Below are 17,918 nucleotides of genomic sequence, written 5' to 3' on the forward strand. Positions count from 1 at the left end.
AAGAGAAAGCCCAGTGAGGCTTAGCTAAACCTGCTCATCTCTTCTCTGCAACTCACAAGTCAAATGACTCACTCTCTTCCCCTTTGGGGATAGGCCAGAATTGTTATGCCGGGGGAAGACCCGGGTGGATATTTGAGCTAAAAGAAGTCAGGAAATGTGGAGAAGGACCTAAAGTATAATCACACTGTCACACTAATTGCTGCACAATCTGGAAACTGGGAAGGCAAAACTATGACTCGTTGAGAAGATGCAGGTAATTTGCTAAAAGTTGTATCACTCTGTAATATGCTCGTGTTTATCCTCCCAAGACCGTAAATACTTAAACTGAAAAAGTGTTCCTGTTTCAGATGATAAATTATATGTTCTCCCTAATTATAACCCAAAAGTGGAGTTGAATTGTATATACTACCTGGTTCTTAGAGGATGTGAATAATATTGATGTTATACACTAATGGTACATGGAGATTTTCCCATATGCAAGCCTGATTTGACGGGCATTACTTAACCTGTGGTAGAACTAGATACAGATTAAGTGAAGTTATTTCAAAATCCCGTATTTCACTGCTGTGACTCTTGGATATCAGATGCCTACCACATTAAACATTTGCTTTATTCATGAAATCAACACGAGAACATATTTATCTTATCTGAGCACTAAATTACTTTTTTTTCTTCTCAGAGATTAGCCATAATTTTAGGTTCCTGCAAATCACCCTCCTCAGCCACTAGTAATTAAACTGTTAATGGCAGTATGATAAATAGTAGGCTATTTTGATCATATGGAGAAAAAAGTATCTCCGTTATATAATTAAGTGTGAGAGAAAATAGCCTATCATTAGGCTTAAGTTTGACTCATTATTTTTATCTTTTGCCACCATCTATTCCCCATCACATTCACATTCTTCACTGCAGTGGTATGTGCTTGTGGCTACAGCCTCCTGATAAAGTCTGACACATGCAGAATGTTCAGGACAGGAGGACTGGATAAGGGTGAGGTATTTACTTCTTCTGTTAGGCAGACAAATAGCTCAGACTTAATTGTAGACTCTATTTTTTTTCTTGGGTCTTTATTAAAAAGATACATATATTTGTATATTTTAAATGAAGGTGTATTTAAAATTTAAGATCCTTTACAATTGTACAATTCAAGAGAAATTGTACAATTTGTTAGAAGTCACATACAATCATGTGTGATTTCAAGTGAATTGCGCAATATGAATGACAATAAGCAAAGAATCTTAGATTTTTAAATACATAAGGAATATTTATATAAATATTAGATACATATTAGTAACCTTCCTACACCAAGATAATAGGAAATGATCGTTGAAAGGGAACTATATTGGTCAATGAAACAAATCTTAGGTAAAATAAAAATCACTGAATAGATTGCTATATTTTATTACAGCCATGTCTACATCTTACAATTTCGGGTTGACACCATCTATTGGATAGACTGGCCACTCCCATTATCTCCTATTAAAAGAGCCCAGATGGATTAATGAGAGCAGCCAGGCTCCTGCCCAGCCCCAGAGGACAAGCTGATCTAAACCAGGCATGGTCATGCCATCCAGTGTTTGGCCTGGGGAGCCACACGCTCTGTGACTTTAGTGGAAATCTTCCCAGAGGTGCTTCTAGTGTTTCTGGTACAAAGGGAGAGATGCTGCACAACCCTTTGACATTCTGTCTTCCACATTTTTCTTTCTTAATCAAAGGGAAGGCAGCAGAAATGATGCCATTACCAAGGAATAAGCCACCATACTAATGACGACAGAATAGAAGGAAAGGAGCCTGGGAGACTGATAACACCCATAGTACCCAGACTGAACTACCTACCTCCGGGCTTTATATGTGGAGGCTGGGGAAACAAAAACCTACTTGTTAAGCCATTGTGTTAGAGTTTTCCTGTTTTTACAGTCATCTGCACTCCTACCGAATACACAACCCAACACCAAAAGACAAAAAGGGCAAAATTGATGACTTCATGATCATTAAGATGTCCCAAACATTGACCTTCTCTTTTGCCCTCACCCACAAATCCCACGTCTCCATTACAATTAGGATGAATTTAGTGCAGGGTCGCTTCCTCCTCCTGGCCATTTGTTTGAATGAGTATGAGATTAGCTAAAGGCTGAAATCGGATGAAAGACATAGAGATGTTTGAGGATCTTTCCTTTCACAAGAATTCTTAACTGAAAGTATCTGGAAAGCCTCTTCACAAGTGAAATCATACAACTTAAATTCAATAAACCCTGGAAGGAAGAACTATGGCTCCATCATTATTTAACTGGGCTGGACATAGCTAAGGTCACTCTCCCAGGTTTTCTGATACCATCTAAGCTTTCTCTGGAGGAGGAACCACAGAATTTAATGTTTTTGGCATTGAAAGGATTTACCCACAACAACGTTCATTTGCCTGGAAAATATTCTTCCTGCTGCCATGCAGATGAACACCCTAAACAGCCTTGAACTAAACACTGAGTGAGCGGCTGCATGCAGATGTGGTCCACCTGCTCTGCAGAAGGCTCTTTCTGCCTCATCTACAAGAAACATACAAAAGATTCCCTTTGGCCCAATCTTTTTTATGACTCCCCATCAGAAGACTACTAGATCCATGATTCTGAATGCTCAATAGAGAGGATAGGTTTAACTTATTCAAGGGATTGATTAGATATTGTTAGATTAGACTAACAGGACTAAATATGAGAGAGAGAATATCTGTGAAAATATATCTGAGAAAATAATAGTATTATGTGATTAACAGAAAGCAGAAACTAGGTGGGGGGAGAAACAGAAAGAAAGAAAAATGCCTTATACTGATGCCCAAAGTGAAGCCACTTGACCTGAAAAATGGACATTTCTCTCTATGGAGAATTCTAAGCAGTGCAGGCTTCCTAGGGCTGAACTCTAGGCCAATCTTGCTTAACACTTCTATATAGAAGTGTCTACAGGTCTGCTGACTCCAAGCTGTCTCAGTAAGGGAAACGGCAAACTGAGATGAACTTCAGAAGTTCTCAAAGGGCCGGGCAAGAGGGCAGAAAACTACAGATTAGATCTAGCCCTAGTGTGGTTAAAATAATTCAAACTATTATTTAAAGATGATGGGTCCTAAGCTATCAGCTACAGGTCAGAAATTAGGAATGAAATGGCTCTGATGGTCTACAGATTTTCAAGCTGATCTAACGGCTTTCTGCAGCTCCCAAGTCTAAGAAACTCTTCATAGCATCATAAAGGGTGCTAGAAGCTAAGCAAAACATCATCCTGCTCTACATGTGATCTAGACCGTCCACATCTGTACCACTCTGCACAGTTCTGATTATTACATATTGTTTATTAAGCACATATGAAAGCTGGAAGAAGTCCAAAGAGTGACAATTAGGCTGCACCATGAAGAGAAGTCCATGAAACCATCCCTCTCATCTACAGAAACGAAGCAGGGCCAGCCCGGTGGCTTACACCTGTAATCCCAGCACTCTGGGAGAACGATGCAGGAGAATCACTTGAAGCCAAGAGTTTGAGACCAGCCTGGGCAACATAGTGAGACTCCATCTCTACGAAAAAGAAAATGAAAATTAGCCAGGCATGGTAGCACACACCTGTAGTCCTAGCTACTTGGAAGGCTAAGGCTGGACAATCACCTAAGCCCAGGAAATTGAGACTGCAGTGAGCTGCAGTCACATGACAGAACTCCAGCCTGGGCAACAGAGTGAGACCCTGTCCAAAAAAAAGAAAAAAAGAAGAAGGAAGGAATGAAAAAAAGAAAGAAAGAAAAGAAGAGAAAAAGGAAAAAAAATCTAAAAATTTAATAAGTATCTTAGCAAGTATAGAATTCTATTTGGAAGCAAAATGTGAATGTGTATACAGATATAAATTAAGCCAGAATAGGCCGGGCATGGTGGCTCATGCCTGTAATCCCAGCACTTTGGGAGGCCGAGGCAGGCAGATCACGAGGTCAGGAGATCGAGTCCATCCTGACTAACACGGTGAAACCCCGTCTCTACTAAAAAAAAAAAAAATACAAAAAAATTAGCCGGGCTTAGTGGCAGGCGCCTGTGGTCCCGGCTACTCGGGAGGCTGAGGCAGGAGAATGGCGTGAACCCAGGAGGCGGAGCTTGCAGTGAGCCGAGATCGTGCCACTGCCCTCCAGCCTGGGCGATAGAGCGAGACTCTGTCTAAAAAAAAAAAAAAAAAAAAAAAAAAAAAAAAAAAAAAAAAAAAAATTAAGCCAGAATAATCATGTCCTAAATTTAAGTAGTACACTCTACCATGCAACAAAAATCTGTAATAAACAGAAAGTATGCCTATCTGTTTAATTTTACCTACATGGGTGTGAAATGTATGGCTTTAGCTTTTGCAAAATGATAAAGGCCACCATCACTCACAACATGTTGGTTTTAAAGTCACTGATAAACAATCTTACCCAAAACAACTCCAACCAAATCACCTACTAACTACAGTTACCACTTTAGTCCTGATGGTTTATGTAACACAAGTTAGCTCAGCTATAATTGCACTTCAGTAAAAATATATCAAAGCTGGAAGAGGTTAGGAACTCAGGGTTTTAGTTGGTAGCATTACTACTAATAATAGTAACATAATAATAATAAGGCAAAGAACAACATTTCATGGAAACCTACAGTGAGAGATAACTTGGCAGTGTAAAGAGGGAGGCCTTTGTTTTCAAATATTACTGCCTCTGCTTAACTGTGTGACCCAGGCAAGGTACTGAACCTCTCTGTGCCTCTATCTCCTCACTTCAAAAATGAGAAAAAGCCTAGCGCCTACCTCGCAAGCTGCAATCCCTGGCACACAGCAGTCACTAAATCTTAACTGTTGCCAATAGTGTTATTGTTGTTGTTGTTGTCATTGTCACTTATTATTACTGCAATTTACAGAGAACTTTCACATACAATAGCAAATGACTATTAAGTAACAGCACAAAGAAATACTTAATTTAAAGGGTAATTACATCACATGTCAAGTATATGGGAAAGGGTATGATTTCCACCACCATCCTTTGTGCTTGCCTTCTGGTTTGTCAGAAAGAGCCAGTCATATCTAAATTGTGATTGGATGGATGTAAAAGGAAGTAACAGACAGAGTAGTTAATAACAGCTAACATTCATGGAGTACTCACAATGTTCCAGATAGTTTATTCAGCATTTATATGCATTACCATTATTTAATCTTATTATAAATGTTACAGCTGAGGGATGGAGCCCAGCCAGGTTCCATAACCTTCCCAAGGTTACCGGGGAGTCAACCCAGGCAGGTTGACTCTGGAGGATGTGCCAGACCACTACCCTCCTGCCCAGGACTGACTTCCGTTAGAAAACAAACGTGCAAAACATTCTGATCATTTTGCTTATTATCAACAACAGAAACAACCAGTATTGTGCTCATCTCTCTAAATGAAGACACAGGCACATATTCACTTTACAGGAGTTACCCTTTCTCTGGACCAGCAATCCTCTTAGAACCGCTAATGAGGATCATCTAAATTCTCATCCCTGGTGAGCAACACTTTTCCTTGTACTTCTTGAATTCTAGCTTACATATTTAACATAAAATTATATGTTCAATCATTCAATAATTCTGGGATTCCCTTAAAGTGTAATGTCAACCAATCCCAGTTACTAAAAAATGTCACAACAAAAATGCCCCTTGCACTAATATCCTTGCACTAATATCAGGGTTCTTAGCAAGCAGGTCAGTAATCAACAAATCCTGAATTGTAAATAAATATTATATGCATATATATATATATATATATATATATATATATATATATATATGCATTTTCCTGTTCTGGAAGACAAGTCCATTCATTAGATTGCTCAGAAGGCCCCAAAATGTTAAAAAAAAAAAAAAAAAAAAGACTATTCATTTAGATAGAGGGCCTCCCAAGACAAATTACATCATTTTATTCATTTTTAAATCTTTGGGGGTTCTCAAATGGAATAAATACTGCAATTCAATGCCTTATGATTTCATGCCAGAGTGACAGCAAAACTCATAAGGGACAGGATTCTGGATTAAGAATGAGGAGACTTGCTCTAGCAGAAATTCTCTGTATAGGTGACCTTGGGGAAATCACTTAAAATTTCAGGACTTTGTTCCATGATCTGGAAAGTGACTGTGTTTTAAAAGGTGATTTTGAGGTTTCCCCCACAGCTCTATGCCTCTATAACATAATAATACCACAGGTGCAATGCAAAATAAGACAAAAATTACTCCAGCCACTTACATCGCTAATGAGTTCCGTGCATTTTCTGGCCAATTCCATGCTTAAGTCTTCAATAACAGGCTTATAGAAGACCTATTTGAAAAAAAAGAAAAGAACAGAAAGAACATTTTTCTCATTGTCAATTTAGAGGAACAAACGCTGGTCTGAGTATGTGTTTTCTCACTCACCTGGTCTTCTTCATTTTCTTCTTCCCCTATCTTTTCTTCTTCAGTTTCATCTTTTACATCCTCAAATACAGGGACCCTCATTTTTACCCTTTAAAATATTTATATTTTTAAAATTTACTCATGTGGCATCCTTTTCCATACCACAGTGCCCTTGAGATGCTGACGTCTCTGGTGCTCTGGCAGAAATGCCCTTGCCCAAGCCTCAGCCCTATTTAGCCCACACTTCACTCCTTATCTCAGTGGTGTGTGAGTGAACAGAAAAGGATCCCAGAGGTCTACCAGGCTGGCCTCACAAGTGGAAATAACATATTCTTAAGCAAAATTTGATTTTATGAACTTTTAAAGTCAACATTTTTTCCACTGGTTAAGAAATCCAAAAGAAAAAATTTATTTATCTTTTACTAATTCTATTCATTCATAAAAGAGCATAAAAAGGACTTAGAGATTCTGGGAAAACTACTCAGCTCTAACACTCAAGATAGCACAGTCCAAAGCCTGTTATCTCAAAGATTCCTTGTCTCTGCCTAAATAAAGCTTTCACTGGAATGTCAGACTTCCTCCTGACTTGGGGTAGTGAATCTGGATCATTCAAACTCATTTTGTCAACCTAAATTATATGTTTTATCAGACATACCAGTACTTCTCACATCCTAAAAAATACCCACTTTATATTAGCTGATTAGAGGCTACTTATTTATTATGAAAAGCCCTTTGAACCACTTCAAAGAATCTATTCTGAGTTAATTATGACTGTTAGTATTATACTGGCGAGTATGGTATTGTATTAATTGTAAACATCATTAAACATGAGAAGTTGCAGTTAACATATGTTGATACATAATTTAACAATTCTGGAAACATCGTTTCAAAAATCATCATCATCATCTTTGAATTCTGCAGTTCTACTCATCATGTCAATTTTTACAAAGTCATTGGTGATTTGCATTATTACTCAATGGGCACCCCACATTCAGAAAAGTTTGGAAAAATAAACCATCACAATATTTATAATGTAGTGTATGTCCTTGGTTACGTAAAACCAAGGTTAAAAAAAATTTCTGAAAACAAATATTTTAATGTCAATTCAGGCAATTCCAAGACTCCCTAGAACTCACAATTTATTAATCTGGTTATGTAAATCCTAGGGTAAATTAATTTTACCAAGTCATAGCACATTAGCATTGGGCATAAAAAATACCCTACACTGAATAGTAACACTGATGATACAAAATACAAATTTATTAAAAATAATATGTCATTCTAAGTAGCCAAGCATAATTTTTTCTCTTGATATCATATCTAGTTTTCAATGTACTGTAAAAAAAAAATGCCTTGGCCTTACCTAAACTGAAAATCCTGACAAGAAAAACATTCTACACAGTCATCACGTATAAATTATTTCTGAAATTGTGTTCCATGAGGCAAAAGTTCCACAAAAGATTCTGGGGGAAGAAAAGCAGGTTTCTTAAACAAATATGTTTGGGAAATCTGTACCCCAATCTCTGTCCCTGCCACTTAGAGATCTACAAGGCATATTGACATACTAGAAGTTCTGTGAAGACCTTCAACCAAAAAACCTGCTTAGGCTTGCTTAACCTCGTGTTCCCCTGAACACAAACCTGTCTATCTCCTCAAATCTAATCCAATTTAATCTAATCTACCTACCTACCTATCTACCTATCTTTTTTTTAATTATACCCACTACCCCAGAAAACTAACACTCCTCTGTGAAATATGACCGACTGCTTAGGGAAACATTGCTCTATTCTCCTAAAATGTTGTGTTCTAGAAGGAGCTGTTGGTCTTGAACTAGTTTTTGATACAGGCTAAATTAATGGTATCACATATCCTGCTCACCAACAAAATACCAAAAAGAAATTGCCTCAAGCATGCTGAACTTGGAAACCACAACTCTAAGATTACAGCCATATCATGCTGGCCCAGTGTAGTGGATTCCACAAGGACATTCCTTGTACATTTTATTTGTTCCATAAAAGGAAAGAATGTGTGCATTCCAATTATTTCCCTCAAGTCCTCTGCTGGCCAGAAGACTATTCTAATATTCTATAGATCTATTACATTATCTTTATTTGGAAATAGGGAGGAGTAATTTCTGTAAACTTGTCTTGCAAATTTCTAGGAGTGTAGGGAGAAAATCTTGCCAAAACTGCCTGAGACACATCTTTTGGCTCATATTTGAGGAGACAGTACTGGTGTTACTCAGGGTGACGCCTATTCCCCAAGGTGAATTACCTTCATCAGGCTTGCAATGCAGTTATTTCTCATTTCCCATCACGTAATATGTTCTTAGGGACTCTTCACTGTGCTGCAAGAAAATAAGCTGTTGAGATTTAATGCACAAACTTTTGAAAACAAAAACCAAACACCACGTGCAATGTGAACACAGATTTTCCATTTGAGATTCTAGAATCAGAATTTCAAGCCAAAGGGATCCTTAAGAAATCAATACACCTAAAGCCCTCTCTTTCACAGATGACAAAATGAAGGCTATGAAAAATTATGTGTCTCGTTTACAAAGCCATTCAATGAAGTACTAGGATCAGAACCTAACTAGAGACCTGCGTTCATTTGTTCAACAAATAAATGTTGTTATGCCAGGCACTGTGCTTGGTGTTAGAGATAGAATGGTGAATAAAATATTCTTCATACTAAGATAGAATTGGAAATAAAATACTCATCACTCAAGACTTGCTGGATGAAGTCTTTAATGGATTGTTTGGCAAGCTAGAGACACCATTACTTTTGATTGAATGCATCTTTTTTCCTTTCACCTATAATATAAAATTCATGCAAAGTTTTCTCTAAAAAAGTGTTAAGCCCTGCACTTCATCACAGCAAAGTTTTCTTGTCAATAGCTCTAAAATATGACATGGAGAATATGAAGAAAGTGTTCCTCATGGACAGCTATCATGTTTCAAAATCCCCTATCGACTTTTCCAAAAACCAAGCTTAATGTATTTTAATAGATATTTTCACCTTGGGTTGCTCCAAAAGGCAAAATCTCTGTAGCTGCTCATAGCTTTTACTTATTGGGCACTTCTTTTATGTTGTTTACTTTTCTACTTTAGTACTCTACGCATGCCTTGATACAGAATTAGACCAAGATACATCACTTATGGCTAAACTCTCAAAGTCCAGGTCTGGCTCTGCCATGTCCTCTAGGGCAAATTATTCAACCCCTCACTACCTCTAATTCTTCATAGTTAAACAGAAAAACTGAGTTGACAGAAGTTAATAAAAAGAAAGCACTGGCTGGGTGCGCAGTGGCACACGCCTGTAATCCCAGCACTTTGGGAGGCTGAGGCAGGCAGATCACAAGGTCAGGAGTTCGAGACCAGCCTGACCAACATGGTCAAACCCCGTCTCTAGTAAAAATAGAAAAATTAGCCGGGCGTGGGCTGGGTGCGGTGGTTCACGCCTGTAATCCTAGCACTTCGGGAGGCCAAGGCAGGTGGATTGCTTGAGGTCAGGAGTTCGAGACCAGCCTGGGCAACATGGTGAAACCCTATCTCTACTAAAATACAAAAAAAAAAAAAAAAAAAAATTAGCCGGGTGTGATGGCAGTAGATGGGATTACGCCTGTAATCCCAGCTACTAGGGAGGCTGAGACAGGAGAATCGCTTGAACTTGGGAGGCGTAGGTTGCAGTGAGCCGAGATCCTGCCACTGCACTCCAGCCTAGGTGACAGAGTGAGACTCCGTCCCAAAAAAAAAAAAAAAAAAGAAAAAAATTAGCCGGGCACGGTGGCACACACCTGTAATCTCAGCTACTCAGGAGGCCGAGGCAGGAGAATCACTTGACCCTGGAGGCGGAGGTTGCAGTGAGCCAAGATCGCGCCACTGCACTCCAGGCTGGGTGACAGAGCGAGACTCCCTCTTAAAAAAAATAAAAAGAAAAAGCACCTTAAAAATAGTGGAGCCCCTCACAAACACAAGCTTTTTTTCAACCACCAATAAAGGTACACAGTGATGTGAAAAACATTTGGCATGAAAAGGTCTTCTCATTCTCTGTGCCATTAATATCCTTTTAAAGTCAAGAAGGGCCTTCTGCAACTAGACAGCTTAAAGATAAGAGCTCACTTGCTTATTTATAATTCAGAAGTCTTCTGATCTTTTGATAGTTTGATGTTTACACGTAAGCAAATGTATTTCCTTAGCAACTGTCAGGTGGGTAATTCAAGTCTCGGAGACACAGCCGTGGCCAAGGGAACGTATCTGTGCCACCATCTTGAGTCATGCAGTGCACAACTGTCTTCACCTTCCTTGAGGTCGCCTATGACAAGACTTTCTTGGTTTTTGACTAATGTTTCACACTTATTTCACTTTTTTCTCCTTTTTTTCATAATGATAGAACATGTGCTTTTCCTCAGCATGGTGATACATGATTTAAAAATAAAAATTTATAATAAACAATTAAAACAGATCCAAATTCAGTTCTGAGTGGGAGGGGAAGTACAGAGATAAACTGCTTTTCTTTTATTTTAAAAATGAATTCAACATTTCTTATTATAAAATATTCATTCCAAATGGTTAGGTGAAAGAAGAATTTGTTTGCCTGATTTGTTTCCCTGCCATGATGGTTTTTTCACACTCATTTTTTGTTGCCTGGTTTTTGTTTTGATGACTGTCTTCCGGAAGGTTCCTGCTTCTCAGTTGAATCCCTAGTCATTCCATCTTTGCCTCACCTATTTACTCAGTAACTGGTATCTTCCCAGAACAGAACTTTACTAATGGACGAGGCAAGATAAATCATTTCTTGAAAGAAGAAATGTAAGCACTCTAGGACAATTTGTCTCCTTTATAAAAGAGAAGAGTTTTGCTTAATATTGGTCCAATCAACTTTTACAATTTAGAATTCATGAACATATTTTCTCCTTTTTAATAGCTATTTCATTACTCTTTATTAATCAGAAATCGAAAGAACACAAAGCAACCTAAACATGTGTCACCATGACCAAGTATGCTATTAACATTTAATAAGGTGGCCGGGCGCGGTGGCTCACGCTTGTAATCCCAGCACTTTGGGAGACCGAGACAGGCGGATCATGAGGTCAGGAGATCGAGATCATCCTGGCTAACACTGTGAAACCCCGTCTCTACTAAACAAAATACAGAAAATTAGCTGGGCATGGTGGCGGGCGCCTGTAGTCCCAGCTACTCGGGAGGCTGAGGCAGGAGAATGGCGTGAACCTGGGAGGCAGAGCTTGCAGTGAGCCAAGATCGCACCACTGCACTCCAGCCTGGGCAACAGAGCAAGACTCTGTCTCAAAAAAAAAAAATTTAATAAGGTATATTCCATATTTATATTCCCCTTTTCACAGATGTAGATCCCACTCACAAATGAGAGCTACATAGTTAGATGGATGTTGGAGGAAGTGAAAAACAAGAAACTGGAAATAGTATGGGGCACAACAATTTCCAGGTTGGGTGTGGTGGGGAAGCCCAAATTAAAACGATGTACTCTGCTTATAGAGGAGGCAGGAAAGTATTCTCAATGTCTACATTAACATAGCACCCATTGAGCTGAAAGACTTTGGTTTCATTTACAGCTTGAGACATTAGTTCAGTTTTCATAGCAATTAAGCTAATACCATGATCACTCCCGCAATCTTCACCACCAAGAGGAAGAAACCTAAGCTCTTCTTGGTCTGTATGTGGCTTATACCCAGAACCAAAGGGTCAGGCAGGATCAAACAGCTTGACTCCCACAAAGTGTCCCTTTCCTAGAGTTTTATGTGAGATGTGTCAGGAATAATTGTGAAAGACTTTGAAATGGGCACATAGAAAACAAATTACTGAGTGTTCCCTTCAGGACTATACTGCTCTTTCATTATCTTTGAACTACTTCACGATTCCATAAACTGTTGAAAACTGATAAGAATGAGAATGATTCTTATCCATAGAAATGCAAATTATAGTAGCCCCCAGACCTTATCCATAGAGGATGTGTTCCAAGCCCCCCAATAGAAGCCTGAAAGTGCAGATAGTATCAAACTCTATACATATTATGTTTTTCCTATACATACATACCTATGATAAAGTTTAATTTATAAATTAGGATAGTAATGACATGAAAAGACATTTCTCAAAAGAAGATATACAAATGGCTAACATATGAAAAAAATGCTCAATATCCCTAATCATCAGATAAATGCAAACTAAAACCACAATAAGATACGGCCTTACCCTGGTCAGAATGGCTATTACTAAAAAGTCAAAAAACAATAGATATTGGTGTGGATGTGGTGAAAAGGGAACACTTATACACTGCTGGTGGGAATGTAAATGAGTACAACCTCTACGGGAGACAATATGAAGGTTTTTTAAAGAACTAAAAGTAGAGCTACCATAGGATTCAGCAATCCCACTACTGGGTATCTACCCAAAAGAAAAGAAGTCCTTATATCAAAAAGACATCTGCATGTGTTATGTTTCTCACAGCACAATTCACAATGGCAAGGATACGGAACCAGACTCACTGGACATCAACCAATAACTGGATAAAGAAAATGTGGTATGCATACACCACGGAATACAACTCAGCCAGAAAAAGAACAAAATAACGTATTTTGTAGCAACTGGGATGGAGATGGAGGCCATTATTCTAAGTGAAGTAACTCAGGAATGAAAAACCAAATACTGCATGTTGTCTGTCACTCATAAGTGGCAGCTAAGCTATGGGTATGCAAAGGCACATAGAGTACTGTAACGGCCAATGGAGACTCAGAAGGGAGAAGGGTAAGGGATTAAAATCTACGGATTGGGAACAATTACACTACTCAAGTGACAAGTGCACTAAAATCTCAGACATCAACACGATAAAATTCATCCATATAACCAAAAACCACTTGTACCCCCAAAAACCATCGAAATAAAAATAAATTTTAAGATGTCATAGCAAGAGAACAACTAGTAATAAAATAGAATAATTATAACAAAATGCTATAATAAAAGTTATGTGCATGTGTTCTCTTTCTCTCTCAAAGTATCTTCTGCTGTACTGACCTATTTCCAGACCTTAGTAACTGAAACCTCAGAAAGGAAAACCGTAGATAAGGGAGCATTACTGCAGCTGTGTTCTTGGGAAGGCAATTGAGTACCGTCCATGAGACAGACCCTTTTTGCACCTATTTGTAAATGCATTTCAGCATTCCTTACTATGCATTTATATGTGGTTCTTCAGAATCACCTTTGAACCAACTGTAAGGTCTTATGGGTACCCTCACTTATTAATGAGTTAAAAATCTTTGAAACGTGTTTATGTTTTATGAGAGTCATGACTTTACCATTTAAAAAATTCTTTAATGATGCAAGTGATTTGATTATCCTCATTTCTTTAACATTCAGGAAAAATAGAAAGAAAAAAGGCATTACTGGAGAAAGCCCACCTCTCAATTGTGAAATTTAGCTGTAAAAATTTCTAGCATTTATTGATATCAGCTTTTGGTTTTGTTTTATTTTCAGGTGGGATCTCATTTGACTACTGGCAAATGTCACATGTGTGCTTGTACATATGTACATTCACACATGCAACACACACACATGTAACAAGCAGAGTTAACTCACCACAGCCGCAAGTTCTTGCTTGAAAAGCATAAAAGGCTTCAGTAAATGCAATGACTTAATTACTTCTCACATCTGGAAAAACTTGAATATGAGAGTGGATTTATTGAAGAAGCTCTTTGCTTGGCTGTCAACACCGTATCAAGAGCCAGAAAGAGAGCAGGCTTGATCACTCTTGGCAATTCTTTAACCCATTCAGAGATAGATGATCTACCAATTAATTCGTAACATGTCCTGTTTATGTGATTTATGAATTTTATGAAAACACAGCAATGTAAATAGTTTCCTAGTAATTTATGGAGAAAAGCTGTTTTTGTCATGTTTCTAGGAGGAAAAATATCACACATTAAAATGGGGAAATAATGAAGAAGTTTTTACATTCAAGGAAACAAAGGAAAGGGTTTTGGGGGTTGTAGAGCATATTGCAAACAACCATTAGAACTATAACTTACACAAACACATGCAAAACTAGATGATTTGGCACTTTTTGGAGAAAGTGTAATATAGTGCTCCTAAAAGGGAATAGGAGATTTATATAAGCCCATAGCAAGAAGATTTAGCAGAAACCAAGTGTATTAGCCCATTTTCACATTGCTATAAAAACATACCCGAGACTGGGTAATTTATAAATAAAAGAGGTTTAATTGACTCACAGTTTTGCATGGCTGGGGAGGCCTCAGGAAACATACAATCATGGCAGAAGGGGAAGCAGGCACTTCTTACATGGTGGCAGGCAAGAGAGAGCCAGCAAGAGCAGGGAAAACTGCCTTATAAAACCATCAGATCTCATGAGAACTCACTCACTGTCACAACAGCAGCATGCGGGAAACTGCCCCCATGATCCAATCACCTCCTTCCCTCAACACATGGGGATTACAATTGGAGCTGAGATTTGGGTGGGGACACAGAGCCAAACCATGTCACCAATAAATGACCAGATCTCCCCTAGAAAAGGATACTGAAAATGGAATTAGTCAAAATGATGATAAGGCATCCAAAGAGCATTTGCAAAGACCCAGAGACAAGAGTTGAAAGAACCAAAAGTTCTATGTCACTGGAGCAATACAATAGGACAGAGACGAGGGAAGGAGAGGAGCTGAGGACCCTTCAGCCTCCAGGATGTCAGGGGAGAGCTACATGAAGGAAATGTATAGAAATCACTTATCCTAACACAAAAAGCTGAAGTCAGTTTGAACCATGAACCCTTTGCAGATATAACAATTCCTAGTCAATTAACTGTGGAAGCAGTACTACCACAGCTTCTCTATTCCCTTTATGTGCCTTGAACATAATTTTTCCTTCTTCAGGTTATTGTTTGCCCTTCAGAATACTCTTTGTGTATGTGGACTTTATGAAAATTCTTAGTGAAGAAAGTGTTTCCAGATTTATGAATCTTTAGAAGAAAAATATTTAAGGGAAATTCATTTGTATTATGTAGACCCTGAAATAAAATTTATGTTAAATGTGTTTATAAATTTCACACTTTTACATTTCTATAATCACAGCTTTATTATTAAAATGCACCTCTTTTTTCTATTATTTACTAAACAAGTGATGTCAATGTTCCTTCTCAAACCTTAAGCATCAAGTTACTAACACCTATGTTCACTGAGGAATCCTTCTTCCTGAAATCATGATTTCATCCCACTTTAAGCCAGGGAAAACAATACTACTGATGTTCAGAAGTTTGGCACTTTTAAAACACTAATTTATGAGGCTTATTCCAATTATTTCCATGGAGCTTTTCCATGTTTAACTTAAACTATAAGACAATATTAAAATAAAATTATAATTAAAGTAAATATATCATTAAAACAGCTATGAAGTTAATGATGCTTTAAAATAACTGGTATTTTCTGAAGAGTGAGAACTAGTTTAACATATATTGGGGTGATTTCTCTCTGAGGACTGTATCTTCTCTATTATTTGTGTGAGGGTGTGTGTTGGGGGTGTGGGTGTGTCTATGTTCATTCATTTATTCACTCATTTGTTAAACGAATGAATGAAGATGGACATGAATGAATTATAACAAATATAATTCAACAAATTTTACTTGTTAATAAGTTCACAAATGTTTCTTGTGTGCATTCTACGGGCCAGGCCTCATGTTAATCTCTCCAGTCAACGAACAAAACCAACAAAAATCTCTAACTTTCTCTCCTATTTCAATCATACATTCATTTATGAAATATCTATGAGTATCTACTTCATACTATGCACTACAATAAGACGTTTTATATTTTTTCCTACTAAGTCTTTAAAATCCTGTGTATTTGAACTTCACAGTTACAGCACAACTCAATTCCAACTAGCCACATTTTAAGTGTTCAACGGTCAGATGTAGATAGGGGTGACCATGTTGGACAGTATAGCTCTACAGTAATGCTATAAGACTGGAAATAATTAGCTATTTTTCCATTTGATCATATATACCTTAAGCATGAAAAAAACATTTAAAATTACATTTAAGATAATGATCTCAGGGTCTTAATAAACAAGCAATAAAATCTACAATCTGATTTTAATTTACAGACCTGTCTAAATAAGTCTTCAGTGTGGAAATGTATTTTATTAAGGGTTTAAATTTTTATTATAAAAAATGAATTAATTTTTAAAATTATGTTTTAATTAAGTTTACCAAAGGTGTATTTTCAAAATGCTATCTTGTTTCATTAATGAAATGATGTAAAGTCCCACTAGTTTTCAGGATATTCACCCTTTAATTTTCTTTCTAATAAATAATTATATGACTGAATAATAAACATTCTATAATTCTCTATCTAAATAGCAAAAAGTCCAAATAGTGAAATATCCTCCATCGATACTCCCATTTTTAACTCAGATAACCGAATTTAAGCAAACCATTCGTTCATCACGTTGGCTAGGTAAGTCCTTTTAAACAATATTGTGAAGTAATGTCACCAGGAAGTATATGAGATTTTTAATAAAGAGGTTGGTATCTCATGAAAAGAATCTAAGTTTCACTGAAACGAGATTTTCCTATTTCAAAAGAAACTTTAAAATTTTCAAGTGTTCAACAGAAAAGATCTTCATCAGTGAGGAAAAACACAGTATTTCTGATTTCTGCTCCCAGCAAATTCACCTCTTGCCCTGACAGAGCCAGCACAATTGGTACTTTAAAACTGCTGGAATCTTGAATAATATCCAAATGCAATGAAGTGCTTCGAATCTAAAAATACTGTTATGCAGAATGATATTCAAGGTCTTAAATTTTATTTGTGTTATACCTCATCCAAGCTATGCTGACATTTTTGGGGAAAGAGGAACTCCATATAAAAATGATGGGAGGCAGCCATGAAGTCTTCGAAGTTCTTGAACTCTCCACTGACCTATACCAGGTACCGAGAAAAGGTACCAAAGGATGATCACTGCATGCCAAGCACTGTGCTAGTGAGCTTTATATACAGTATCCCATGTGATCTTCCGACACCAATTTCACAGAGGAGGTCACTAGGATTCAGACTGATAACTTGCCCAAGTTCTCACAGTAAGAGATTCATACCTAGATCTTACTACTTACTACTTCCAAACCTACTAGACCATAGGGCAGTAGAACATTGAATGGATGGATGCTTTTTATTTCTTTCTGGTAGTGATATTACTTTCTCTCATCTCCTTCAATTTCCAACTTCAAAGGAATTGTCATTACGGATGCTTATATAAAGGAAGAGTAGTCCTTGTGGTATGGAGACAATCTGGTCCCTGTGATCAGTGAAAACAAGCCCCCATGGGCGTTAGAAGCAACAGGAAAGGCAGGCAATAATGAAAGCATTATGAGGATCCTTGATCTAGCAGGAACCTAATTTGAGGAACTTTTCCTGCTTTTCATTCATTAAATGGCACATTTATGAGCAGTAGTGAGCTGGCAAATGTTTAACAGTCAACTCTCTCAGGGTTTAT

The 17,918-nt window shown here is 37.6% G+C and overlaps 1 protein-coding gene across 9 annotated transcripts in view; it reads right to left on the bottom strand.

Moving 5' to 3' along the window:
- NEBL (nebulette) overlaps positions 1–17,918 on the bottom strand; it is a 180,079-nt gene that overhangs the window by 110,528 nt on the left and 51,633 nt on the right. For 2 of the 9 annotated variants that reach the window (XM_063781457.1, XM_063781456.1), the window contains 2 exons: positions 8,668–8,740; positions 6,248–6,319 (listed from right to left, as the gene is read on the bottom strand). In XM_063781457.1, the coding sequence (XP_063637527.1) occupies positions 6,248–6,319; positions 8,668–8,700 (105 nt within the window). In that variant the 5' untranslated portion in view covers positions 8,701–8,740. Of the gene's footprint in view, positions 1–6,247; positions 6,320–6,414; positions 6,789–8,667; positions 8,741–17,918 lie in introns of those variants that run through there. The other 7 variants (XM_063781459.1, XM_054660807.2, XM_001154532.8 and 4 more) reach the window with 6 other exon arrangements.

This window comes from Pan troglodytes, chromosome 8, assembly GCF_028858775.2.
Source record: "Pan troglodytes isolate AG18354 chromosome 8, NHGRI_mPanTro3-v2.0_pri, whole genome shotgun sequence".
In the NCBI taxonomy this organism is placed as follows: Eukaryota; Metazoa; Chordata; class Mammalia; order Primates; family Hominidae; genus Pan; species Pan troglodytes.